Source organism: Beta vulgaris, chromosome 2, assembly GCF_026745355.1.
Source record: "Beta vulgaris subsp. vulgaris cultivar EL10 chromosome 2, EL10.2, whole genome shotgun sequence".
Taxonomy (NCBI): Eukaryota; Viridiplantae; Streptophyta; class Magnoliopsida; order Caryophyllales; family Amaranthaceae; genus Beta; species Beta vulgaris.
This window is the reverse complement of record NC_079203.1, coordinates 37556188-37583832: the sequence shown is the minus strand read 5'-3', so window position 1 is coordinate 37583832 and position 27645 is coordinate 37556188. Positions and strand designations below refer to the sequence as shown.

At 33.3% G+C, this 27645-nt stretch overlaps 1 protein-coding gene across 1 annotated transcript; it reads left to right on the top strand.

The window, feature by feature from the left end:
- The first annotated feature begins 368 nt into the window (after positions 1–368).
- LOC104886780 (uncharacterized) lies at positions 369–27645 on the top strand. The gene is given in 6 exon segments (XM_057392605.1): positions 369–498; positions 1444–1535; positions 17987–18061; positions 23383–23922; positions 26527–26796; positions 26799–27645. Coding segments are annotated over 5 exon segments (1701 nt in total). The 5' UTR covers positions 369–498; positions 1444–1454; the 3' UTR covers positions 27534–27645.

The following is a 27645-nucleotide window of genomic DNA, read 5'->3' as shown; positions in this document are numbered from 1 at the left end:
GAAAGTAGGGCAAATAGCCTCCATTACCTTAATGTCTGCTACCTCGAGAAATCTCATCAGGCGCCCTCAGCGAATTACGATCTGTAATAGCTCTGTTTTTAAGAGCCTTTATTTAAAAGCTAAATGTATTTATTAAGTTAATTATGTTCCGAAAATCTTATTATATTTGAGTTATCGAGTATGAATTTATTTGCCGTGCTTGTAATATATTAATTTTATGGAGTTATTATTATATTATTTTATATAACGCATTTAATGAGCAATTTGTGGATTTGTATTTACCCGATTAGGAAACCAAAGTCTGTTTTCCTTTCTAGCTTTAATGTTGTCGGTTAAGGAGTAATAAAAGACCCCCCCCCCCCAATTGTTTTTGTCGGCAATTCCAACCAAAACCCACCCCAAGTTCCTTCTCTCTCCGTGTGTCTTGCAAAAACCCGAAGCCCCAAAACCCAAATCCCTGTTTCTCTCTCTTCGAAGCTTTGTTGAACCTCCGTCGAGGTATGTATGTTTTGCCGGAGTTCTTTTTTCAGTTCGTCGGAGACGGGTTTTAATTTACTCCTTCGTGTTTTCTTCCTCCTCTGTTCATTGTATTGTTGCGCTAGATGTGGGTGGTGCTCATGTTCTCTCTGTCTTGCCTCTGTTTGTCGTCATTGTTGATGATGATGTTGTTTTAGCGGTGCTGCCGCATAAAATTCAAGTCGGTTCGTGGTGGTGATGCCACCGTTGCCGAGACTGTTAGTGTTGCTCGTGTGTCCTATCCCCCTCCTTTCGTTGTTGTTGTTGTTTGTCGTTGTGTTGTTGCTGCCTTTATGGCGTTGTTGACACACCACTATGGGCTACCATCACCTTGCTGTTGGTGGTGCTCGTTGTCACCGCCGATGGAGCCCAACCCCCCCCCCCTTTTGTCGTGGTATCCCCTGCTCTTGAAGCAGAGGTAATGACTACCTCTTTCTTTTCCTCTTGAATATTATGATTTCTAGTTTTGTAAATCAAGCCCAAGTTGTTGTTGTTGTCATTGTTGCACTGTTGTTATTGTTGTTGTATTGAATTCTTGAAGTAGTTGGTATTGGTTGTTGTTCTGTTGTTGGTACGATTGATGTTGTTGTTGTTGTTGTTTCATTATTATGGTTGTGGTGGAGTTGCTGTGAAGTTGTTGTTGCCGTGCCGTTGTTATGATAGTGGTTGTAGTTGTGGTGGCTATTGTGGAGTAGTTGTGATGGTTGTGGTGGAATTGTTATGTTGTTGTTGTTGTTGTGTTGATGTTGGACTGGTTATGTTTGATGTTAAATTAAGAGTTATAAAAATGGATTTCATTAGGTTTTATTCTAGGATTTAGTTAAATCGGTGTAGTAGGTTGTTTAAGAAAGGTTAATTAGATTAGTTTCTTCAATTGAGATTTTGTGACAATGGTTTTAGTAATTAATTTTATCATTGTTATTGAAGTTAAGGATGTTATGGAATTCAAGAGAGTTAATGGAGTTGTGAAGTTCTCCAAGTCTTTATATGTCGGAGGTAAAGAATGGATCGAGTATGAGGTAACTTTTATGTTCAGTAAAATCATTTACTCATGCCCTTCTGTGTGCAGATCTCTTTATTTTGTTTTCGATAAATAAGTTCATACTGTGGCCATAGTTATGAATGTGTTGTTTCTGAAAATGTTATTCGATGAATATGAATATGCAAATGTTTTGCTAGCTTAGTCTATGAACTGAAAATAGTAAGTGGGCGAGGTATGAGTGGAAGATTGTTACTCTTTTGACCTGATACGGTCGGCTACGCTCCATAATGAACCTTGGGGGTAGTATGGTTGGGCTCCATAATGAACCTTGGAGGCAGTGTTTGTCCAAAATCCGTACTTGCCACTGATTTGTTTAAGAGAGTGAGCTACGCCAGCATTGTAACGAGATGAAATTGATTTGAGAAATTAATAAAATGTTTATAACGGGATGAAGTAAAGGTTACGAGTTTTCCACTCATTTTGGTATTGTTTGTTTTGTATTTCTTTTCTGCATTTGCAGGTTTGGTATCAAGAGCTCGGAAATGGAACTGAAGTGAGGTTAAGATGTCATTGTAGATTATGGATTGAGTTTGTATTTAGATAGCTGATTTGAGAATAGTTATTTATATATCGTATATAATATTTTGGGAATTTTAGTGGAGTTATTAGTGTCATTAAGGATATTTTTCCGCTGCGGTTTATCTAATTAAGAGTTGAATTTTAGTTTATGGATGTCGAGTGTGTTTTATTAGCAGCTCGGAAGAGCGGGCTGTTACACGACCGATCGGGCTCCCTCAGCAAATAAAGTGAGCGGGCAAACCCGATCGGGCCCCCTCAGTGAATTACAACCCGACGAACAACACCCGTTCGTGCCCAGAACATATGATGGTTTGGAGAAAAATGACCGCATGATTGGGCAGATATCGCCCAGTCAGATCGGGCAGCCCTTCAAACATAGCTTCCTTGGCATTTGGCGCCAAGTCTTCAAATCTCTTCATATCCGAAGGCTTTAGGAAGCAGCTTCGGGCCTCGAGATCTCGTTCACGTGCCTTCTAACTCTCTCCAATTCATTGTGGCGTCAAGTAAGAATAACATAAAATAGGAAAATAATTGCCCAAAACCTATAAAATATCATAAAATACAAAACCATAACTAAATGAAAAATGTTAGTATGAAACAGCTGCCAAGAGCACTATTAACACATATTTGAACTAAGAAGAGGGAGAAAAAGTAGATATAAAATCATAACATCATTTATGCACTTTTTTCGGGGTTGTCTTGTATTTGTTTACCCCTTCTTCTTTTCTTGCTTTTGGGATGGTTCTATCAATTTTATATTATTGTCTTCACAATATAATTTTTCTCATTGTATTTCTTTTGGCCTACAACATTAATTTTAATACTATATGCAAATAAATTAATATTTTCTTTTCCCTTCGTCTATGACCCGCGTGCCTATCTCTCTTAAAACTCTGCACCTAAAGAAGTAGGTAAACTACTATAAATCGGAGGGAATAGGTTATTGTAGAAAAATTTGACCCACATTAACAAACGTTTCAAGATCTGCCACTGGGATATTAAGAATATATTTGATATTCGCGCTACACCATAGTTTATATCTTCTCAGGTAAGTTACAACATGTATAGTTATATTACTTTTTAGTTTTTTTAAAGATGAGGAGAATACCCTTGTATGAAGGAGGGGGGTGGGGGAATTGGCGATCCTTTTGCAAGGAAAAAATTCCTTGTCATAAGAGTGAAAGAATAGTTTTACAATAACTAGACAAACTTTAATCATCATGTCTAATTTTGTTACTTATAGCTAACTAGTTGATTGAGCATTGTAGCTTATTATTTTGTATAAAGAATGAATATAGTTTGGTTAAGAAAAAATGAAAAAGAAGAGGAAGTAGATCTAGGAACTTTAATTTCCCACGAAAGTAAAGAAATTGCTTACATTAGATCTCTTAAGTAAGAAATTCTAATAAGAATTTACATCCTCCATTTCAACCAAACACTAACATAATTCCGAGAATTTGATAATGAAATTTATTTCCTATAATTAGAAATCACGGGATTTTTGAGCTCTCCCGTGAAACAAAGGACCACTAGATCTTCCTCCAATTCAACCAAGCCAACAAAATTCGTATTCATCAAATACTTTCTCTGTTTTCTAAAGATCTTCTCTCTTTTCGTTTAAGTGCGTTTTTAAAAGATCTTGCCTCTTTTACTTTATTCCTTATTTGGAATTTCTTTCCCCCTTTTTATCCTCTTATGTCCCTATTATTTTTTTTTTTTTGAAAGAAAAGGGATTTCATTAATATTTCTCCAAACGACACTTACAAATCATTTCTGAAAAACATAAAATTCTAATAGAAATACATATCACCCTAGAAATGTAAACATTGCAGATTTGACTTAATTTTGCCTTAATAAAAATCTTCATCTGAAGCAATGCAATCTGTGAGTTCGCTCTGGTTCGGCATACGATCTGCAGATGCGGAAATTTTGGGATGAACATACTCCAATAGTCTTCCATAATTTTACAGAAGTTGTGAAACCCTAATTCTTCATGTTGAGTCTCGAACTTCAACCATGAGAATAATTTCTCATACCTAAAAATAAATAACCATACTCACAACTCCCATAGGGGAGAAGGAGATTTCCAAAACAGAAAACTAAAACCCAATAAAGGGTTGAGAAAATCTCATAAAGAGATACTAATTTATTGAACAAAACAAGAAAATGAACTAAAAACGAAATAAAAGGAAAAAAAGGGCTTACCATGGATGAAAACATCCATGGTAGCCCCTTAATTGATGAAGAAGGGGTAAGGGAGACTAGGGTTTTAGAGAGAGAAAAGGAGAGGGGAGGCTAGGTTATGTTTATGTCCCTATTATATGGTCCACCATTACATTATTATTTCAATTTTATTTCCTTTCTCTCTCCTACTTTAACCTCTTTTTATTTCTTTATTTATTTTCTCTCTCCTATTTTACCTACCCCACATAATGAATGCTCATTGATATCTGTAAAAACGGTAACAAGGAAGATATTTAGGAAACTAACAGAGCAGTATATATTCTTATAAACCATATATTTCCGAGATGGGTTCACAACATTGAGGTCGTGAAAGCGGTGGTGGAGCTGAAAGCCAACGGAACATGAGCTGTTGGATTGCAGCAACTACGACCGACTAGTAGCAAATTATGATCAACCATAAGCAGCTGGGTATATCTGTCATTATACTTGGAAAAATTCACAGAATTTGACCACATAATGATGTCCATATATAGAAAAAATAATTCATCAGGAGTAATCTTGTTAGATTTTTTTTATAACATACTACCTTCTTTCATAATACATGTATTATTATTTTCTTTTTAAATGTTTTTTCATATGGGTTTAAAATAAGTTCACAACATTCTGTCTCCTCACTCTTACTTTGTGCTATATAGAAATGATGCGTAACCCAGCTTGTTTGGTGGAGGTGGTGGGGAACTCACCTTGTAACTTACAGGTCACAAGTTCGAACCCCACTACCTACTTATATTTGGAAATAGGAATTTCCTTATATCCCCCTACCCTCAAGCGTTGACCTATATAGCTGGTTGACTGACCTCCGAGGTGCTGGCAATGATGGCAAAACATGTGTCACTCACAAATGAGAAAAATAATTAAAGGCGTATCCCATGAGGTCATGACTATCTGAAAAAACAAATAAAGAGCTGATATGATCCATACTTAGCATTGTAAAAAAAATTATCAAAAGAGACGGTCTAATTTTAATATGATAGTAGACCTAGTAACTTAATGAACTAAACTAATCAACGAAAGAAACTAACCTATTCAGTATTGGGCTAATTCTATTTTTAATATTGAGCTTACCATTACCTAATTTTAATTTAAAAGTAGGCAGTCTTTTACAAGACAAACTCTAGCAATGTTAAGGAAAACTTTCTCACTTTCACCTCGATTTTTCGAACTAAAAAATAAAAAAAAATTCCAAAATGAATTCTCGTTTTTTTATTTTATATTATTTCTTAGAATAGACAATTTACACGTAAACGAATGTTTAAGAATTTTGATTTTCCAATGGAATCGGGTTGGTTTGATGTATTAAATTCGAATTCGGACAGATTGATTTCTATTAATTGTATAAGGACAGAAAAAACTACCTATTTACGCTTTGATAGGTAAGATATATGAAGACATAAAGTTTCTTTAACAATAGGGTATTTCTAGATCCACTTATTTCATTCAATTATAGTTGGTTGGTTAGGTTGAAATTTAATTATTAATTTAATCCATACCAACAACGTGAATCATGGCTTCTTAAGCAAATATAAAAGAAGGATGCGCACGTTAACTTTTTCTAACAGGATCTTAAATCATAGTGACGTGATATACGTGTATCACCGCTACCAAAGATTGAAAGAAGAAACACATGTTACGTTGCAAGAGTAATAGTATCACTTATTTTATAGATGAAAAATCATAAAGAGAATTAAATATTTTTGACCACCACTATCGGTTATTCAATTCTTGCGTATAAATTGAATTGCGATGTGATGCGAAATCACGAGAACGTGAGTGTGTATAATCTCTACTTTTACTTTTTTTTACGATCAAAAGAGAAACAGATATGGCAATGACAATGGCAAACGCAACTACTTCCTTTTCTGCACCACCATTACTCCATTCTGTAAGTATACTTCTATAATCTATAGCATGTGTAGTCAGCATAATTCACTTGTGAAATGTGTAATCTCCTAGATAGCTTTCTTATGTAGATCTTCAACTGATAATTGACTGCCTATGTTAATCACCTAATGAATCTACAATCTACATATTTAAGTGTACCAAATAGATTTCGTACATGTGGGAGGAAATTTGCAGTCAAGTTCTGATCTTAGACAATACTAGTCTTACATGCACGCAATGCGTGCGATAATGTGTGACAACAAATGAAGTAGAAAATAAATTAATTGGGTAGAAAAACTGTTTTTATATTTTGTTTTCTCAAAAAATTAATGTTCAGTTTAAATATTACTTTCCCCCTCTTTTCATTCAAATAAAATAGTTAGTTATCCTCTATTTTTTTTCCCTTTTATTCATTTTTTCTATTTTTTGGTGTCCCCATGTGTTGCCTTATATAATAGAGATAAGATGCACAAATAGATTTCGTAAATAGTGAAAGCTTTGCTGATTTAATGTTGTCTCATAGCGCATTGTCTTGCAATCTTCTTCCACAATCATAATTAACTTGATTTTACAAAAGAGAGCTGATATGTTTTGGAATTCTAGTTGTGGCGTTGTATTTATGTACAAACTAACAAAAGTACAATAAAAAGCCAAATATTAGCTTTTAAAATGAGAACCTAGTATTAAAAGATAATTCCCAAGTAACAATTTGAATTATTAAGTTTGTTAGAGTAGTTTCCTGCTTTCCTTAATTTGATCGTAGTCAATAAGACTTATCCATCAAGTTTGTTGTGCTACATTTTTACCTCCTGTATTCTTCCTTATATAACAGCGCTCTCTATAGTTTAACTAGCTTTTAACCCGTGCAAAAATGCACGGGAGGCTTTATGTAGATATGACTTGAACCCGTGCAAGACACGTAAATTGTTTTGTTTATTATTAGTTGATTTATTTATCCGATTCATTATTAACCCGTTTATCAAGCTTGAACATATGCATAAGTCAAACAAAATCAATCTCAAGAATTTTTTTAACCCACTTCTAATTTACTACTCCCTCCGTTTCATTTAATTTACACAACTTTGACATTTTACACTATTCACAAATTTCACTTTGACCTCATTTGTGATTTATACGCGGATAAAAATATAGTCATGTGGGATCTTGTTAGATTCATCATAACATGTATTTTATTTATATCTACTTTTTATAATTTTTCACAAAATACAAAACTAAAGATATATGTCCTCAAAGTTTTGCATTGGCATACGTGAAAAGTGTAAGTGTGTAGATTAAAATGAAACGGAGGGAGTAATATTTTACCAAAAAATAACTAAATTAAACAACTCGATAATTTCGTGTCGGATTCGGATTGAGTTAATGGGTCGTATGACTTTTTGCCACCCAACAAAAATGTCACATATACACAATTAAAATATATATTCAACCAAATAAGATTTTAAATTTACAATGTAGAAAATTAAGAATGTAAAGAAATTATATGCTGCATGTACTTCACTAAAACTACCCAACAATATCATCTTCATCACACACAACTTTCCCCACATTTTTTCTCTTACTATCAATAACATCATTAGTATTCTTATTCTTCTTCCTTTTTTTTAATATCCTCTACAAAGGTAATAAAAAATATAATCGATGAAAAAAAAAAAACTATTAAGCTCCTCTTGTCGGTCTCGATAAAATTTTCATTTGTCTTGTAAATCCGTGTGCTCATTGAAAACTCATAAAATTCTCGATTACCTGTTAATACAATTACATGCTAAATTTATCCATTTGTCGGTTTCAATTCACACACTTTTAATACAATAAGCATGCTCTTTTATATTAGATAAAATTAAAGACTAAAAATCATCATCTATATATAACTTTTTTCTATAACTACAAATTCTTGTAAGTATGTGAAGCCATTTTCAGCTAATCTGATGGAACTTGCATATACAATGATATCAATTATGTCTACAATAAAAAGAGTAAATATGTTGAAATTATATACAGATGAAAAATAAAACTAATATACATTTGGGCGTACCTAATGCTGAGAGTCTGAGTAGCAATTTGTCATGCAAATTAATTGATTCAAATACCTTAAGTATTTTGCAATAAAATTATGGCTTTATACATGCTATACATTATGTTAATAGTCATCTAGAAGGCACACGAAATATATAAATTCTTAGATATTATTGAGTTTCGTTGATTATTAGAAAATTAAACATGTTATTATAAAAGAGTATTTAAAAATAGTTTACGACTAACATGCTTATAAGTCATCATTGAGTTTAATGCATGCATCTAGCAACTGATAATTCAACATAGAATTAACGAAAAATGATTGAATTGCCAATTAATCAATTACTTATAATATAAGTATGTCTTCAAAATTGTGAATCATATCGATTTTGCGCATGCTAATTACCACTCCCTTGATAGTAGGTTGCACATACTTGGGTGATGGTGAGGCTGCAATGTCTATCATGTCCAAATTACTCATAATATAAGACACGTGTGATATTATTTTATCTATTTCCACCTTTTTCGCTCCAATTTCGGATATATAAATACCCACCATTTTCCTTCTTGAAATTACGCTAGGGTTGTCTTTTGCAAATTATTTTTTTTAAAAGGTATTATGTTGTTAGAGAAATTTTAAAAGGTTGTTTTTCGTAAGAACCGACATATAAAAGCTATATTATGACAACTTTTTCAATATTTTATTATTACTTTATTTTTGGCAATTAATTATATTAAAGACATGTATCAGTATTATTGAGTGATTGACACGTTTACAAACTTAGGGCATGTTCTCTCCAGCTTATTTTCAGTTCAGTTCAGCTCCGATCCAATTAGTTCAATTCAGTTCATCTTAGTTTAGTTCAGTTCAGTTCAGCTCAGCTCCATACTTTTATAACCATTTTGTTAAATATTAGTATTATGTTGGTATAATTTATTTTACTAATTACTCTATTATTATTATTATTTATTTTTATATCATTACTATTAAGTACTATTATTATTATTACTATTATGATTGTTTTTGTTTCTATATATTATTTTGTTTATTATAGCGAGCTTTACTCATTATTATTAGTATTATTATTAAGAGGAACATGCTTTAGGTCAAAGTGCAAATAACCCACGTTTTTTAGCCCATAAACCAATCAAATAGCGTCAAAACGGTTTATGATGCAATTTTCGCGGTCCAATCCAATCATTATTTTTAATTACTAAATATTATTATATTATTAAATCTAATTATTAAAATAGTAATATTAGTTTAGTTCGTAGATATTATTGTTATTATATAATCATCGTCAAGTATTAATATATTAATACAAATAATATAAATAATAATTATTATCATTAATTTTTATTATTATTACTATTATTAATCTATGATTATTAATATTATTTATTTATAAATATCATTTAAAAATATCCAAAATACTATTATTATTCATTATTATTACTTATCATTATAATTATTATTTAAAATTCATATTATTATTGTTTAAATATTATTTTTATATTTATTACATTCAATTTAATCTAATTCAATACAATTCGGTTCAGTTCAGTTCATCTCCAATCAGTTCAGTTTAATTCAGTTCAGCTGTTTTATGCCGAAGAGAACATGCCCTTAATGTTATAAAAAACTTGACAATAAGGGATTAATTGTGCATGTGAGCTTATGTTTCCTGGTAACATTGTTATTATTTTGTTGACTGAATTTACTTAGTTTGAAAGAAATGACTTGACTTTTTCACAATATGTTCAACTTGCTTGATTTTTGGTAATGATGCAAACTGTGACTTGCAAACTCCTACCATTGCTTTGGGTAATTTTAGGAAAAACTATGGGTATAAGCTTTCATATAACACCTTTTGTCATACGCTTATGGTTTACATTATTTATCAGTAAATTAGTACTACTTCTTTCAATAATTCAATTCTTACGTTGCTAAATACCGATCTCTGGTGAGGATATAAACATACCAAAATCTTAGTTTCTTTCTTCTACCTTCCTCCATTTACCCTATGACTCCCCTCAATAATCATCCCACTTCAGATCCACTTCTCAATCCCCTGTAAAGCATGTTTATCTGCTCCAAACTATATGTTTAGTTATCATTCTCTTACCTTCTCATTTCACACTCTCTTTGTGATATCTTGCAAGCAAATGGAAAGGTATTAAAAATTCAAGCTTGATATATATTGTCGTTAAAAAAGTGTATCCATCCCTAAATATTCCGAAGACATCAAAGGTCGTGAATGACACTTCAATAACTTTTTTTTTAGATTGTGAAAATCATGAAGCAAAAGCTATGAGCAACTCTATCTTCGTTGATTTTTAGAGATTTGATGGTTGAATTGTTCTTTAATTAGTGCCTAAATTATAGTTGATTTTGTGCTTCTGATTATCAAGTATCCTAATTGTACTTAGGGCCTGTTCTCCCCAGCTTATTTTCAGTTCAGCTCCAATAAGTTCAGTTCAGTTCAGTTCAGCTCCAATAAGTTCAGTTCAGTTCAGCTCTATTCTTTTTATAACCATTTTGTTAAATATTAATATTATTATGTTGGTATAATTTATTTTACTAATTACTATTATTATTATTATTATTTAAATATATATCATTACTATTAAGCATTATTATTATTATTATTGTTGTTGTTTCTATATATTTTTTTTATTATAGCTTTACTAATTATTATTACTATTATTATTAGGAGGAACATGGTTTAGGTCAAAGCACAAATAAACCCACTTTTCTTAGCCCATAAACCAATCAAATCGCGTCAAGACGGTTTATGATGTAATTTTCTCGGTCCAACCCAATCATTATTTTTATTACTAAATATTTTTAAATTATTAAATCTAATTATTAAAATAGTAATATTAATTTACTTCGTAGATATTATTGTTATTATATATCATCGTCAAGTATTAATATATTAATAAAAATAATATAAAATAATTATTATTAATTATCATGATTATCATTAATTATTATTATTATTAATTTATGATTATTAATATTATTTATTTATAACTATAATTTAAAAATATTCAAAATACTACTATTGTTATTATTCATTATTATTACTTATCATTATAATTATTATTTAATATTCATATTATTATTGTTTAAAATATTATTTATATATTTATTACATTCAATTTATTTCAATGTAATATAATTCAATTCAATTCATTTCAGTTCAGTTCAGTTCAGCTTTGATAAGTTCAGTTCAGTTCAGTTCAGCTCCAATAAGTTCAGTTCCGTTCAGCTCTATTCTTTTATAACCATTTTGTTAAATATTAATATTATTATGTTGGTATAATTTATTTTACTAATTACTATTATTATTATTATTTAAATATATATCATTACTATTAAGCATTATTATTATTATTATTGTTGTTTCTATATTTTTTTTTATTATAGCTTTCCTAATTATTATTACTATTATTATTATTAGGAGGAACATGGTTTAGGTCAAAGCACAAATAAACCCACTTTTTTAAGCCCATAAACCAATCAAATCGCGTCAAGACGGTTTATGATGTAATTTTCTCGGTCCAACCCAATCATTATTTTTATTACTAAATATTTTTAAATTATTAAATCTAATTATTAAAATAGTAATATTAATTTACTTCTTAGATATTATTGTTATTATATATCATCGTCAAGTATTAATATATTAATACAAATAATATAAAATAATTATTATTATCATGATTATCATTAATTATTATTATTATTAATTTATGATTATTATTATTAATTTATGATTATTAATATTATTTATTTATAACTATAATTTAAAAATATTCAAAATACTACTATTATTATTCATTATTATTACTTATCATTATAATTATTATTTAATATTCATATTATTATTGTTTAAAATATTATTTATATATTTATTACATTCAATTTATTTCAATGTAATATAATTCAATTCAATTCAATTCAATTCAATTCAGTTCAGTTCAGTTCAATTCAGTTCAGTTCAGCTCTGATAAGTTCAGTTCAGTTCAGTTCAGCTTCGATAAGTTCAGTTCAGTTCAGCTTCGATAAGTTCAGTTCAGTTCAGTTCAGCTGTTTTATGCCGAAGAGAACAGGCCCTTAAAGATGAATCAAATTAATTCCTAATTTATCATTCATTTCTTACAACCAATAGAAAAAGGTCGTTACCTAAAAGAATTTTTGAAAATCCAATTAAATGCATTAACCAATAACGTAACGCCAAGCGTACAAAAATCATTACCATATATGTCTTGCAAATTAGCCATAATTTCGAAGACTAAAAGCATTGAATTTATTGAATTTTTCCCGGCAGCATAATTTAAGCAAAGGTTTATAACTTACCAAATTAGTGTGATTATGATTGATTCATTTTGTATATAGAATCAATTTTGTCCTTGATTGTCGGAAATTAAGCATCATGCCACATGCATACTTGCAATGTGGAAGCAACACATCAACAATTTTGGATCATAATACACGTGGCATAGTTCTTGTGAGGAACATTTTGGAGGCGACATTTGGCAGAATTAATATTAGCTTGACATGTAGGATTTATGTACCTAGCTTTATATATATATATAGATAACTAGTTATTAGAACCGAGCTATGCCCCGGGCAAGAAAAAAATTTCATTTATTAATATTGTACTTTGATATGATAACACAAAATACAACTTGGTCTAGTGGTTACAACTTTAATACATGAACTTGAGGTCATGGGATCAAAACCTATACCATGCAATTTCTAACTTTTTTTATTGTACATGGATTACATGGACTAAAACTCCCTAGAGAGAGCGCCACGTGGCACTGTTCTTCGTTTACGCACGCCTTTTAATATATTAGTATAGATATTATCAAAAATTGATTATCTATTACCTAGCAGTTATAATGACAGTCAATTAAGATGAAAGTAAGGGTATATTGTGGGAAAAATTGCCAAGGACACTCCTAATTATGAATCCCCTGACAAAAACTATCCTAACTTTAATTTAATATTGATTAGTCTTAATTTTGCCCATTCTTTTACACCGGTGGTCCAAGTATACAGATTACCTGCAAAACCGGTAAAAGTGAATTAGCTCCTTTATTTTCCATTATTACCTTTTTTTTTACCTGTTTATTCCTCCTTTTTTAGTCTTTCCTTATCCTCCCTCCCCTACCACGTCTCCTTAAGGATTGTTAAATATCGCATCCAAATTACTTAAAATCGCTCCAACTCCCCTCTAAAAGTACCATTATACCCTTACTATATATTTTTTTATTTTTTTACTCCAACTTAACTCCTCCTCAAATTCATATTCTCTCGCATCTTCGCCATCACCACCGATGACACCAACGAGCACCACCGACGAAAACAAAATTCCGACGAGGAATTTTCTTTTAACGAATTCCATGGGGCTAACGTGTGGTCTGCACGTTGGCTCCATGGGACACAAGGTGTGTCCAGGACGTTGTGTCCAGGACACAAGGTTTGCCCCATGGGTCAATGTGCAGGCCACACATTAGCCCCATGGAATTCGTTAAATAAAAAGTTTCCTTGTCGGAAAAAAAATTACATCGTCGGAAGACGTTGTCGTTGGTGGGTTGGAGATAACGATTGGTGGTTAGTGATTTTAGATGGTGTGGAGAGAATTGTAAAAGCAACCAATGATATAATAATACATTTGCATAATAATTAGGGCAATTTTAAGTAAGTTACGGGTTATGAATAGAAGTGCAGCATCTCCTTTTCCCCCTACCGGCAAGAAATTCCAAATTTTGGTAAACACAAGCCGGCTACTTTTCTTATCATGATCATCATGCTTGAGATTTCTAGCATTTTTTTTTGAAGGGCGATTTTTAGCATTTTGATTCTTATCATGATCGTCATGCTTGAGATTTCTAAATTAATCATCAGATCAGATTTCGACAGTCTTAGGCTATGTTCAGTTCACCTTATTTTTGTTTATTTCAGATCTAATCAGATCAGATCAGATCAGATCAGAAAAAATAAGTTCAGATCAAATCAGATCAGAAAAAAATAAAGTTAAGATTCAGATCAGATCAGATCAGATCAGATCAGATCAGACCAGATCAGATCAGATCAGATCAGATCAGATCAGATCAGTTCAGATCATATCATGCTTATATTTAAAAACTTATTATTATTAAATATCTTTCTCTACATATTAATAAAAATTATAATTGAATATTAATAAAGTACTTATTGAGACGAATCAAACAAGACCCACATGACTATATTTTTTCTTATATTTGAGAAAAATCTAAAAGATTATCTCTTATTGTGAATAGTGTCAAGATTCTAAGTGACAAAGATAAAAAAAATACAAAGGGGGTATTATTATTTACTAGTACATTTGTTCAAAAGAATTATTATTATTGTTGTTGTTGTACTTATTAATTATTAATATTGGTAATTATTATTAATCTTATTGTTACCATTATAAATGTCATTGTTATTATTATATTAAGTTATTTTGTTGTTATTAAATAATAGAAAATTAAAAGCCACGTGTTAAGAACATAAGATTGACGCAAAAATAAGAAATATATAAAATATGATATCTCAAATTCATGATAACGAAACTACTATGTTCGGATTACATTTCAAAATAAGCTAAGTGTGAGATACAAATTATAAATTTAGATTCGGTATACCTCTTCCTACCGAATTTCAAATCTCTCTAGCTATTTGAAGTTGCACGATATTTATTTATTTTTTGCTCAAGTCATAGTTGTTTGTATATCTTGTTCTATTTTATATGGAAAAAAAAGAGTTCAGTTTGCCGACTTTGTGAAACTTTTTTTTAAGGGAAAGTGTGAAACATTGTATAAGTGCTCTTATAAAATAATGACTTGAGTTATATAATTATTTTTAGTAATAATAATAATTATGATTATAATTATTATTGTTGTTCTTATAATAATGATAATAATAATAATTATTATTAATAATAAAAGTTGTATAAAAGTTGTAATAGAAATAAAATGATAATAATAGTAACACTATAAAGAATATCTTATAATGTATTGCATAATAATGATTTACAAAGTAATAATATAATAGTAATAATATATATTTATAAAAGATAAGATCTTGTTGAAAAATAAGTTCAGATCAGATCAGATCAGATCAGATCAGATCAGAAAAAATAAGTTCAGATCAGATCAGAAAAAATAAGTTCAGATCAGATCAGATCAGAAAAAATAAGTTCAGATCAGATCAGATCAGATAAGTTCAGATCAGAAAATTTCAGGTGAACTGAACATAGCCTATTAGTCGGCAAGTACATGAATGTGCACCGACATAGATTTGTGAGTTATTTGTTAGATTGGGCCCTAATGGAATTTGGGCCACTAATATAATATTTCAAAAGAACAATTTTTTAGAAGCTTTATTTGGATCATTGGATCTAACTAACTAAATATAATGATGGTAAAACACATGTGTCACTTATAGAAGAACAAATTGGGAAAACAATTGAAGACAGATTCTTGGGCCAGCATCTCTATTTTATATGGGAAGAGGGGTAGGACACCAAAATATTAGAAACCCTATTTTACCCTCATTACATCTTTATTCTAACTGCTTACTTTAATTTAAAAAATTTTAAAAATAAAAAAGACATTACAAAAAGAAAACCATCAACAATTCAAATATCCCTAATCTATTAAATATAATTAACCATTAATTTAATTTTCTACATTCCTAAAAAAAATTCTATGTATTTTCGCACGCATCGCGTACATATAAAAACTAGTGGTATATAACTATAAGCAGCTGGGTTCATTTCTGTCATTATACTTTGGCAAAGTTCAGAATGTCATGCCTATTTGAAAAAATAGTAAATAAAGGGCTGAGAGAATGTGCTGGGCCAAAACAACTGGCGAAGGCAGCCACCGAGTCACAAATATAATCCATTACTTTTACTTAGCAGTCAGCACCAAAAATAAATAACAACGTGAATAATAAAATAAGGTTATCATTCATATCAATAATGTACATAAGAGAAGAAAGTTGAAGTTGTACACCAAACAAAAAGTTAATCTCGAGAAATGTAATGTTAACAAATAGTAGTGTTGATGTAACTGGAAATAATGGTTATGCAACTAATAAATAGCGTTCATGAAATATAAATAGTGTTCATGAAATATAGATCTGAACTTCTAATCCTCGTCTCACAATTACTTAAAATCGCCCCAAAAAAATTTGAAATTACATATATAACATTTTCTTTTTTTTTTCTTAAATCACCACCATCCTCCTCCTACCAAGTTGCCACCACCACTCACCTCGTGGCAAGCTGCCACCACCCCCACCCACCTCCTGCCAGGCCGCATACCCCACCACCCCCACCGCCAGATAAATTTCGAGACTTTTTGCGAGCCTTTCTCTCACCTCCTACCGGCGTTTCTCTCACCACCATGGCCAGATCTTTCGAATGCACATCAATCAAACACCATGGCCAGTCCTTTCGAACACCATGGCCACATAAATTTTGAGATTTTTTCAAGCCTTTCTCTCACCTGCTGCCGGTGTTTCTCTCACCTTCTACCGGCGTTTCTCTCACCACCATGGCCAGATCTCTCGAAGCGCACATCAATCAAACAACATGGTCAGATCTTTCAAACACCATGGCCAGCAAAATTTGAAATTTTTTGGACCATGGTGGCGAACGTTTCGCTTGGACATATGCCCCATGACCCGAATGTCGGGCCGTCAAGGCGAGACGTTCACCACCATGGTCCAAAAAAATTTCGAAATTTTGTTAGTAGGTTGGTGGTGGTGGTGGTGGTGGCGGGTGGCAGAAAGACTTAGGTGATGGCGGGTGGTGGGGGTTGGTGGGAGGTGGTGGGGGGGGGGGTGGTGGGTGGTAAAATAAAGGAGAAGCCTAAAATAGTCCAATAAAATAGTCCTGGGGAGATTTTAAGTAATTTTAGGGTGATGTTTGACAATCCCCTCATGCAACTCTACCAGAATAATGGTAAAGTTTTCCGACTATAAAGGTTGACCTCAAACAATGCGATAAGTGTGCATGCAACTACAGATATTTTTCATGAAACCAAATCTCATTTCCGGTGTGATTTTTGAGATGCATAGGGGTGATGATGCGGTTAATGAAAATGAGGGTTAAATGAAAATAGAAGGGTCAATATGGGAATTGAGAAAAACCACATTGGAAAATGGGAATAGGTTTATTCATCTTGCAAGAAAAAAAATGAGTTTGTGGTTTTTTTTTTTTTTTTTGCAAAAAATGCTTTAAATGGTTTTTTTTTCTGCAAAATTGAACTTTTAAAAGGTTTATTTTGGCTAAATTTTCTTCTTTTCTATAATATATTATCTCTATTACTTTGTTTTATTCCTTGCTGGATGTTCTTATATATCTCTTTTATCATTTCTCGTAGTAGTAATAATACTATTTATTTTAGAGATGAAAAGTTATACTACATCCATTTCAAAATACTTTCATAGTTTGACTTTTCTACTATTCACACATTTTCTCCTTTGATTGTGTTTTGAGATTTCTATATAAAAAAATATAAACATTCTAAGAATGTAGTAGGGTAAGTAGGGTCGAATGCACAAAGATGATGAATTTTAAAAATACTGAAAGTATATATGGAAAATTCTCTAAAAACTTGGGATTGTTTGGTGCAAAAACTGCTAGTGATTAGTTGTCTCTTTTTGATTTCATTCTTTGTTTATTCCTTTGTTTGAAACAGAAGTTGGGCTTTGGATTATATCTTAAGAGCACCGCAACCAATCGTATAAGCTTAAGGGTGAATTCTCATTCGAAGGCAAGTGTTCTTTTTCCTTGCATATCAATAATCCGTCTTGCATGGACCCGGTTCACACTAAAAATAGTGTGGACCAGGCCCAGGCACGTGACCGGTTAAGAAGTACTCACTTATACACTATATCAAAAATAGATACACTATATCAAAAATAGATAAACTATATAATACATAGGTACACTATATCAAAAATAGATGCACTATATCATAACTACGTACACTATATCATACAGGGGTACACTATATCATAACTAGGTACACTATATCCTATAGGAACACTATATCATAACTAGGTACACTATATTCTATAGGAAATTTTTTACTTAAACGCATTACAGAAACATACACTATATCAAAAATAGATACACTATATCAAAAATAGATATAATATATTATACATATGTACAATATATCATTTTATATTAAGGAAGCTCAGTCAATTTTCTCATTTATCTATTTTCTTCTTTTTAGTTTGTATTTCCTAAAGCTTCCTAAAGCTTCTTTTTGTCCTTAGTGGCAGAATATTTTATGTTATTTACCTTTACAGCTGGTGTAGTGCTGAGGTCAGCATGCCAGGAATTATTCCTTCTCTCTATATATATTGTACTGTAAAGGCCTCTAGGTCAGATATGATTGAGTAATGAGAAAGTACAATCTAAAAGATATTTTCTGGCATCATTTTTCCTTCTCTAAATTTTTGTGAATCAATTGCATTGATCCTGATTTACTTATCATGGTATCAGAGCCAGAAATGCATACTTAGATTCACAATTTTTCTTTCCTCATCATCTCACCAAAATGGTTGTTGACACTCAAAGTCCCTTGTATTTGCATCCATCTGATGGAGCAAATTCTATCAATGTTGATAAACTCACTGGCCCAGAAAACTACAGATCTTGGAGAAGATCCATAGAAGTTGCCTTGTCCTCCAAACGCAAACTGGGTTTTGTCCTTGGCACTGTTGCAAAGTCAGCCACAGATGCTGCAAAAGGTGAACAATGGGACACCTGCAACTCTATGGTAATATCCTGGCTATTTGCTTCTCTTTCTGAACCAGTCAAAAAATCTGTTCTATATCTCTCTTCTGCTAAAGATATTTGGCTGCATTTAGAACAAAGATTTTCTTTATCTAATGGATCTAGAAAATATAAAATCAATAGAGACTTATATGCTTTAAAACAACAAGGATCTGTCAATGATTACTAAACTAGTATGAGGAGCCTTTGGGAAGAATTGGATTCCATGAATGTGTTACCTAATATCACCTCTATGACTGATGATGTTAAATTGTTGCTTGAAACAATCACAAAATACCAGGATGAGAGTAAACTATTTCAATTTCTTAATGGGTTGCATGAATCATTTGGCCCACAGAGGAGTAATCTCTTGATGCTCAATCCTTTACCTTCAGTTGAATCTGCTTGTGCTGTTCTTCAACAGAAAGAAAGCCAAAGGGAAATCCTAACTCTCTCTAAACCTGATCCTGATATTTCAGCCATGTTCAGTAAGAACGACAACTACAACAATGAAAGAAATCTAGTGTGTACTGTGTGTGGCTTGAAAGGGCACAATCATAATAGGTGTTGGCATGTTGTAGCTAGGATTCCCTAAAACTCATCCTAAATACAAACCTCCCTCGTTTCAAGCCCACAAACACAAGCCTGATCCCCTTCCTAAATGGCCTTAAAACAAATACCAACCTCCCAAAATGGCAGCAACAGCTCAACCATCCTCATCCACTCAAGCAACATTACTCTTTCTCCCCAACAATTTGAACAACTCATGAAATTACTCCCTAACTCTTCTAATGCCTCTGCTATGACTGTGTATAAAGGGGGGGATACAGATGAAGAGTTGGAAAATTTTTTAGGCATGGTGTCCTACAACCATGTTGTAAGTATCTCTGATGACTGGATCTTGGATTCAGGGGAGTCTGACCATATGACAGCCCATTTTTCTCATCTCTCCTCCACTCATCAAGCTCCAAAAAACCTCACTATCAACCTTCCCACTGGTGATACCAGTACCATTTCTCATATAGGTACTGTTCTCCTTCCTAATAACCTCACTCTCAACCATGTTCTATATGTGCCTCAATTCCAACATAACCTTCTCACCAATCAAACATTTGTTTCACGAGATGTCATGTTTCATGAAACTATCTTTCCTTATCAACTTCAATCCTTGGACAAATATATGCAGCCTGCTCCTTTTCCCCACCTTCTCATTTAACCAACTCTTTACCAGCTGATATTGACAGTGCTGATTCTCACTTCTCTCCCCCAAACACACCACCAAACTCATCTCCTAGTACACCCTCTCATTCTCCACCATCTTCTCCTGCTCCCTCCTCCTCTCCTCTTGCACCTTCTCCTCCTCCTAGAAGGAGCACCAGAGCCACAACTCACCCAATGTGGCTCAATGACTATGTCACCACTACCTACAAACCCATAGCCAACCTTGCTTTTAAGTCAATCAACCCTAAGTTTTACTGTTTTGTTACTAAACTTACTGAGACCACCGATCCTGTCTTCTTTAAACATGCAGTTGCTCAGTCTTAGTGGGTTTCAGCAATAAACAAGGAACTAGCTGCCCTAGAAGATAATGGAACATGGAGCCTCACTTCTCTGCCTCCTGGAAAAAAAGCCATTGGTTGCAAATGGCTATATAAGACTAAATACAATGCAGATGGCAGTGTAGAGAGACACAAAGCCAGACTGGTTGTCCTTGGTTGCAAACAACAACTGGCATAGATTATGCTGAAACCTTTGCCCCAATTGCTAAAATGACAACAGTAAGGGCTATCCTAGCTGTTGCAGCCATGCATCAATGGCACACCACACAGATGGATGTAAGTAATGCATTTTTGAATGGTGATCTAGAGGAGGATGTATACATGTCCCTCCCTCAAGGCTATACTCATGCTGGATGTAGAATTGTTGTTTGCCCCTACTCCTACCCCTTCACACTCCTCTTCCTCCTCTTCTCTTGTTTGCAAACTACATAAATCCCTTTATGGCTTCAAACAAGCCCCTAGACAATGGTTTTCAAAATTGTCTACTACTCTTCTCTCTTTTGGCTTCCTTCAATCCAAAGCTGATTACAACCTCTTTACTCACAACTCAGACACAAACATCACCATGGTGCTAGTTTATGTTGATGATTTACTCATCTGTGGTAACAATCTCTCTCACATATCTCACCTCAAGTCTCTTCTTTCCAAATCCTTTCACATGAAGGACCTTGGTCCTGTCAGGTACTTCTTGGGGTTAGAGATTGATTCCACTCCAGAAGGCTTCTTTGTCTCTCAAAAGAAATATACTCTTGACCTTTTGAGAGAATATGGCATGCTAAATGTGAGACCTCTCAAACTCCTTATGTAGTCCAATTTCAAGCTCTCTCCAGATAAAGGAGATCCCCTTCCTACTCCTACAGCCTATCAACACCTCCTTGGTAAACTCTTTTACCTAACTGTGACCAGACCTGATATAGCATTTACAGTTCAAATACTCAGTCAATTTATGCATTCTCCCACCACTACACACATGCAAGCAGCCAAAAAACTTTTAAGGTACCTAGCTGGTACTTCCTCCCAAGGCATTCTCTTAGCCTCTTCCTCTGCTGCCCAGCTCACAGCTTACTGTGACAGCGATTGGGCCTCATGTCCTTTCACTAGAAGGTCTACTTCTGGCTACTGTATACTCTTGGTGCACTTACCTATATCATGGAAAACAAAAAAACAAGCTGTTGCTGCAAGGTCTTCAGCCGAAGTTGAATATAGAGCGATGGCTCTAACTGCTTGGGAGGTCACTTGGCTCAAATCTCCCCTCAAGGACATGGGTCTTAAACACCTTGCTCCCACTCTTTTAAGATGTGACAACCAGGCTGCTATATCTATTGCTGCAAACCCTGTCTTACATGAAAAAAGAAAACATGTTGAAGTAGATTGTCACTATGTAAGAGACATGGTCAAATCTGGCTCAATCCAAACTCAACATGTCTCCTCCAAATCCCAACTTGCTGACATTCTAACAAAGATCTTATCTGTTCAGCAACACAATGATCTTGCTCACAAGCTGGGAGTTCAGGCCAACCCTTCACTCACAGCTTGAAAGGGAGTATTAAGGAAGCTCAATCAATTTTCTCATTTATCTTATTTCTTCTTTTTAGTCTGTATTTCCTAAAGCTTCCTAAAGCTTCTTTTTGTCCTTAGTGGCAGAATATTTTCTGTTATTTACCTTTACAACTGGTGTAGTGCTGAGGTCAGCATTTCAGGAATTATTCCTTCTCTCAATATATATTGTACTGTAAAGGCCTCTGGGTCAGATATGATTGAGTAATGAGAAAGTACAATCTAAAAGATATTTTCTGGCATCAATTTTCCTTCTCTAAATTTTTGTGAATCAACTGCATTGATCCTGATTTACTTATCATTTTAACATACACTATATCATTTTAACATACAATATATCATATCAATATACACTATCCTAAACTCACGTGATATGGATCGGATGCACATATTAGTGTGCACCGGGTTCATATTAGTTTTTTTTAGCATATCAATCGCCTGTCAAGATAAAAATCTAGGATGAATTTTGGTGTTGTACTGTTGTCACATGTTAAGATATAAAAACTTCAATTTTTTTGAGCACCAATAGTACTGGTGAACTTTATCTCTCTTTTCTCCGTAAGGCAAATCTAAAGTGCTATGTAGGGACAAATTATATATAGAGATTTAACATTGTATTTCGTATTTTTTCACGTAAAGGGAAGGGAAGAGAAGAGATGGGAAAGGAAGGGAACTAAAATTTATAATATTTGGTTAATAAGAAAGAATTTAATTAATTTTTTTTCCTCCCAAATTCCTCCAGTTTTGGAAGGAAAGGAAAAGGTATATTTATTAGGTTTTCTTTCCTCTCATTTCCTTTCCTTTCCAATTGAATCCCTTATAATCATATGTACCAAACAAAGAAAGCTCTCTTTTTTCTTTATCCAATTCCTCCCTATCAAACAAGTAAAGCGACCATTACTATGATCTCGTTTTACCTTATGTTCAATCAACGAAAATATTAAAAATAAATGCAATAGCGACTGAAACTCATTTTTGCTAACTTTTTGTTACCGATCTCTATAGATTTTTTTATGTAATTTACTAATTTATAATCTACATATGGAAACAATGTTGCTTGAAATTGATTTTACACGTCAAAATTGACTTTTATTAAATAAAATTTATTTTTACTAATGTGAGCTAAGAATTGAATTAGTTCTATGTCATCCCTTATCAGTCAGAAGTGATATTGTAACCTATTCGATTGCAGGAAAGTAGCATTCATGAGCAAAATGGTAACCATAATGCAACAAAAACATGGACAACTTCCAACAATATATTCACATTGCACTATACTGAGATACCTGAAGATCAACAAAAGTTTCCCCCATTGGTTACCGCATTACAAACAGCAATGGAAGAAAACCCAGCAACTTTTCAGTTCCCAGGACACAACCGAGGGCTGGCAGCTCCATCTTCCTTTAGTCGACTCATCGGTGAATGGCCTTTCCTACATGACGTAGGAGAACTCGACGATCTTTTCAACCCGGAAGGCCCCATTTTAGAAGCTCAAAAGGAAGCAGCAAAAGTATTTGGTGCAGCAGAAACTTGGTTTCTTGTTGGAGGTACAACTTGTGGTGTTCTTGCTGCTATTATGGCTACTTGCAAGCCTGGTGATACATTGATTTTACCTCGCAATTGTCATTTATCTGCAATTTCTGCATTGGTTTTATGTGGAGCGATACCAAAGTACATATTTCCTGACTATGATTCTCATTGGGATGCTACAACCAGTGTCTCTCCATTAGAGGTAATTTTTAAGTTTTAGAGTAAATTTAACTAGTTTTCATTACTATACTTTGCATCATTATCTTATTGGAAAAATTGACAGGATCAATTCTAATTATGGGTGTTCCTTCAATTTTAATCTTAGCTAAGGATTATTTCTAAGTAGTCCGAACTTTTATGGTGTTTTACAAAAATGGCCCTAGCAGGTCACTGAACCTGCTACAACATGCAAACCTCTAAAACCACCACCTTGCCACCCTCTTTCCAGCACTGCCATCCCCTCCCTCGCCCTCAAAGCCTCCTCCCTATCCTAACACCCCTTCCCCCACCCTTGAAACCCCCTTCCCCATACCGCTAACCCTACACCAGCCTCTGAATACCCTATCCCTCATTCCAGAAAACCCTTACCCTCTCACAAAACCTCCCATCCCCTCCGTTCCCCGCCCCTAAAATGCCACCCCCCTGCCTTGCTGCTACCCCTTCAGCTGTCTTAGACAAACCCTCCCCCCTCCCCCGAAAACCCCTATCCTTCCCCCAACCCCACCCTCGCCCCCACCCTTGAACCCTTTCCCATGCCACAAAACCCTTGCCCTTCCCCTAAAACGCTCTCCCTTACCCCGTTACCCCTAAAACCCTTCCCGCGTCCTAGAAACCCCCAGCCTCTAAAAGCCCCTCATCCCCCTCCCCTCAAACCACCATAGGGGAAGAAGATTTGTTGTAATTTTTAGGAAGAGGGGTTTTCGGGGGGTGAGATGGAAAGGAGAGGGGATTTCAGGGGTGGTAGGGGAGGAGGAGGAGATTTCGGGGGTGGTAGGGGCGTATCTAGCATGGGTTACTGAAAATTTGGAAGAAAAGAAGAAAACTGCGAAAAATTGAAAAAAAGTAACTATCTTTTAAAATGAAGTCTCACACTTCATTAAGCATAATCGATAGGTTTGTCTCAATATTTTTGTCGGGCAGAGTACTTATTTGCCTAGTATATCGACGCGGTTTCAAAGTCTGCTCTCAACATTGTGCTTCCTTAACTCTTTTAACTTATTTTTGGCAATTTGCCAATGTCCTATCCATATTTTGCTTCCCATTTTTGTTGGTCTTTCTTTACATGAACAATCCTACATTATATAATTCTTGTTTCTTTTTTTTTTTTAAGTATTATGGAGCATTTGTCTAATATTATTCATTTAATATTAGAAAAGTTCTACATAAATAATTTGAAACTTCATTTATCTTTCCAGAATAATTTCAGTTTTGGATTATTTTGAAAAAATACTAAGTTGGTATGGTGGTAAGTTTAACGAAATAATTTGAATTATTATTTTCCAATACCCATAGATTCATAATGGATTAGCGAAAACAAAAAGAGTAAGAGTTCGGACACTCTTCGCTTTACTTATACATTTTTTCAATCTTACATCTACTTTGTATATAGTTCATATCTACTTGGATGTAATGATTTGCATTATTTTTCAAGTGTTAATTACTAAAGATTTCCCCGTCAAAAAAAAAAAAAAAAATACTAAAGATTTCAGACTAATCATAGTTGTATTGTGACAAATTTAACAACTAAAATAAATGATAATATCTTTATTTTGAAAAGTAACAATTTATCAACTTACTCGTTATGAGTTGTTGTAGTTTGGAGTTTGGACTGACTGCTAACATATTAAATATTTTTAGCAATTAATCTTGTTTTTTTGTAAGTCCAAATTCACATGATCCAATTTCTGAATCCGCCATTATATTGCATGGAGGGGGAGACAGATGGGTGCAGGAGAGGAAGGAGGGAGGAGAAGAAGAAAGCCAGTTTAAGAAAAAATGGAACCAATTTTGTAAAGAATGATGCATAGTTGGGACTACTAAAAAATAAACTTAGTTGAAATTGAAAATGGCGAAGTCCTCTATGGTTGGGACTGTTTCTATCAATTTTTCCTATATTATTAAGTCTTATTTTGTTAGAATACCATCTTTTTGAATAAAACTTTAGTGAGAATGTACATTTTATTACTTCTCTCGACTTTTATATGATCAATGTTTTTAGAGGTAAATTAAGTAGGAAGACACTAAGGCATGTGAAAATTTTGAGGGTAAATAATAGAAGTTTTGGGTAAGTAATAAGGAGTATGTCATGGGTGGATCAGATGCATAATAGTTTATTAGGAATCCAAACTGATTATTATAAAAATATTGACTATATAATAAAGAAAACTGACTATATCATACATAAACTGACTCTATAGAGAACTGATTATATCACAAAAACTGACTATAAAAAAGTTAATTACATAATACAAAATCTAAAAAACCCGACCATATCATACGAAACCTGGTTCACAGTAAATTATTGGGCTCCAAATATATTAAGTTTTTTAGTAATTGAGTACACTTATAAATAGGATCATGAGGACCTTCTAATGGTATATTCTCTTCCATTTATTTTTCCCGAACTTATGTTAATTTTTCCAGAGTTTCTAGAATTTTTAGAACTTTCTCATGATTTTTTAGGACTTTTCAAAAACTACTATATACTATATCTTAACTTTTACTTATTAATTTTCTGCTGAAACTTTTTTGAATTTCCAACATAAAGTATATATACTAATAATGTTGCACATATGTGTTATAATAGGTAGAGAAGGCAATCAAGGAATTGGAATTAGAAGGTAAAAAACCAGCTGCAGTCTTCATAACTTCCCCTACATATCATGGCATATGCAGCAATGTAGAGGACATCTCTACATTGTGTCATTCACGCGATATTCCTCTGATAGTCGATGAAGCTCATGGGGCGCACTTCGGTTTTCATCCACAACTTCCAATATCAGCACTTCAGCAAGGGGCTGATGTGGTTGTGCAATCAACTCACAAAGTGCTGATGTCTCTAACTCAATCATCAATGTTCTGTATCGGCGAAGTTTACTTGTAGACAAGGAAAAAATCAGCAGATGTCTTCAGATACTTCACAGTACTAGCCCGAGTTTCTTGCTTTTAGCCTCACTTGATGCTACTACAGCAGAGTTGAAGCAAAATCCGGAACTTGTTTTTGACAACGCGATTCAATTAGCCAGGAAGGCTAAAGCCAAACTTAAACAGATTCCAGGCATAACAGTCCTTGATTCTCCTAATACCGATCCCTTAAGAGTGACTGTTGGTGTACATGATCTCGGTGTTCCTGGATATGAATCAAGGGACTTTCTGTACAAAGATCAGAAGGTGCTTCCCGTTCTAACTGGGTATCGCGCCATCACATTTCTGTTTACTCCAGGGAGTTGTAGGGAACATGTTGATAGGCTTGTCGCGGGGTTCAAGCATCTATCATTGTCTTTCTTTCCATGCAAGACGAAGATGCAGGAAGTTAACCACGCTACTTTAAAACCATTTGTTGATATTGATATGAAACTAACTCCAAGAGAGGCATTTTTTTCTGACAAAAGAAAGGTAGATATAAAAGATACAGTTGGGAAGATATGTGGAGAACTTATATGTCCATATCCACCGGGAATTCCAGTAATGATTCCAGGTGAGGTGATATCAGAAAAAGCTTTGGATATTTTGCTGCAAGCTAAAGCAAATGGTGCTAAAATTTCAGGAGTTTCTGACCCTCTTTTGTTGTCCGTTGTTGTATGCGATATTTAAGTTACTTCTTCTGTCTCAAAAAGATGTTATTTGCAACGTTGACACTATTCATAAGTGGAAAGAATATTCTAATTTTTTTTCTTAATATATAAGAAAAAATAGTCATGTGAGG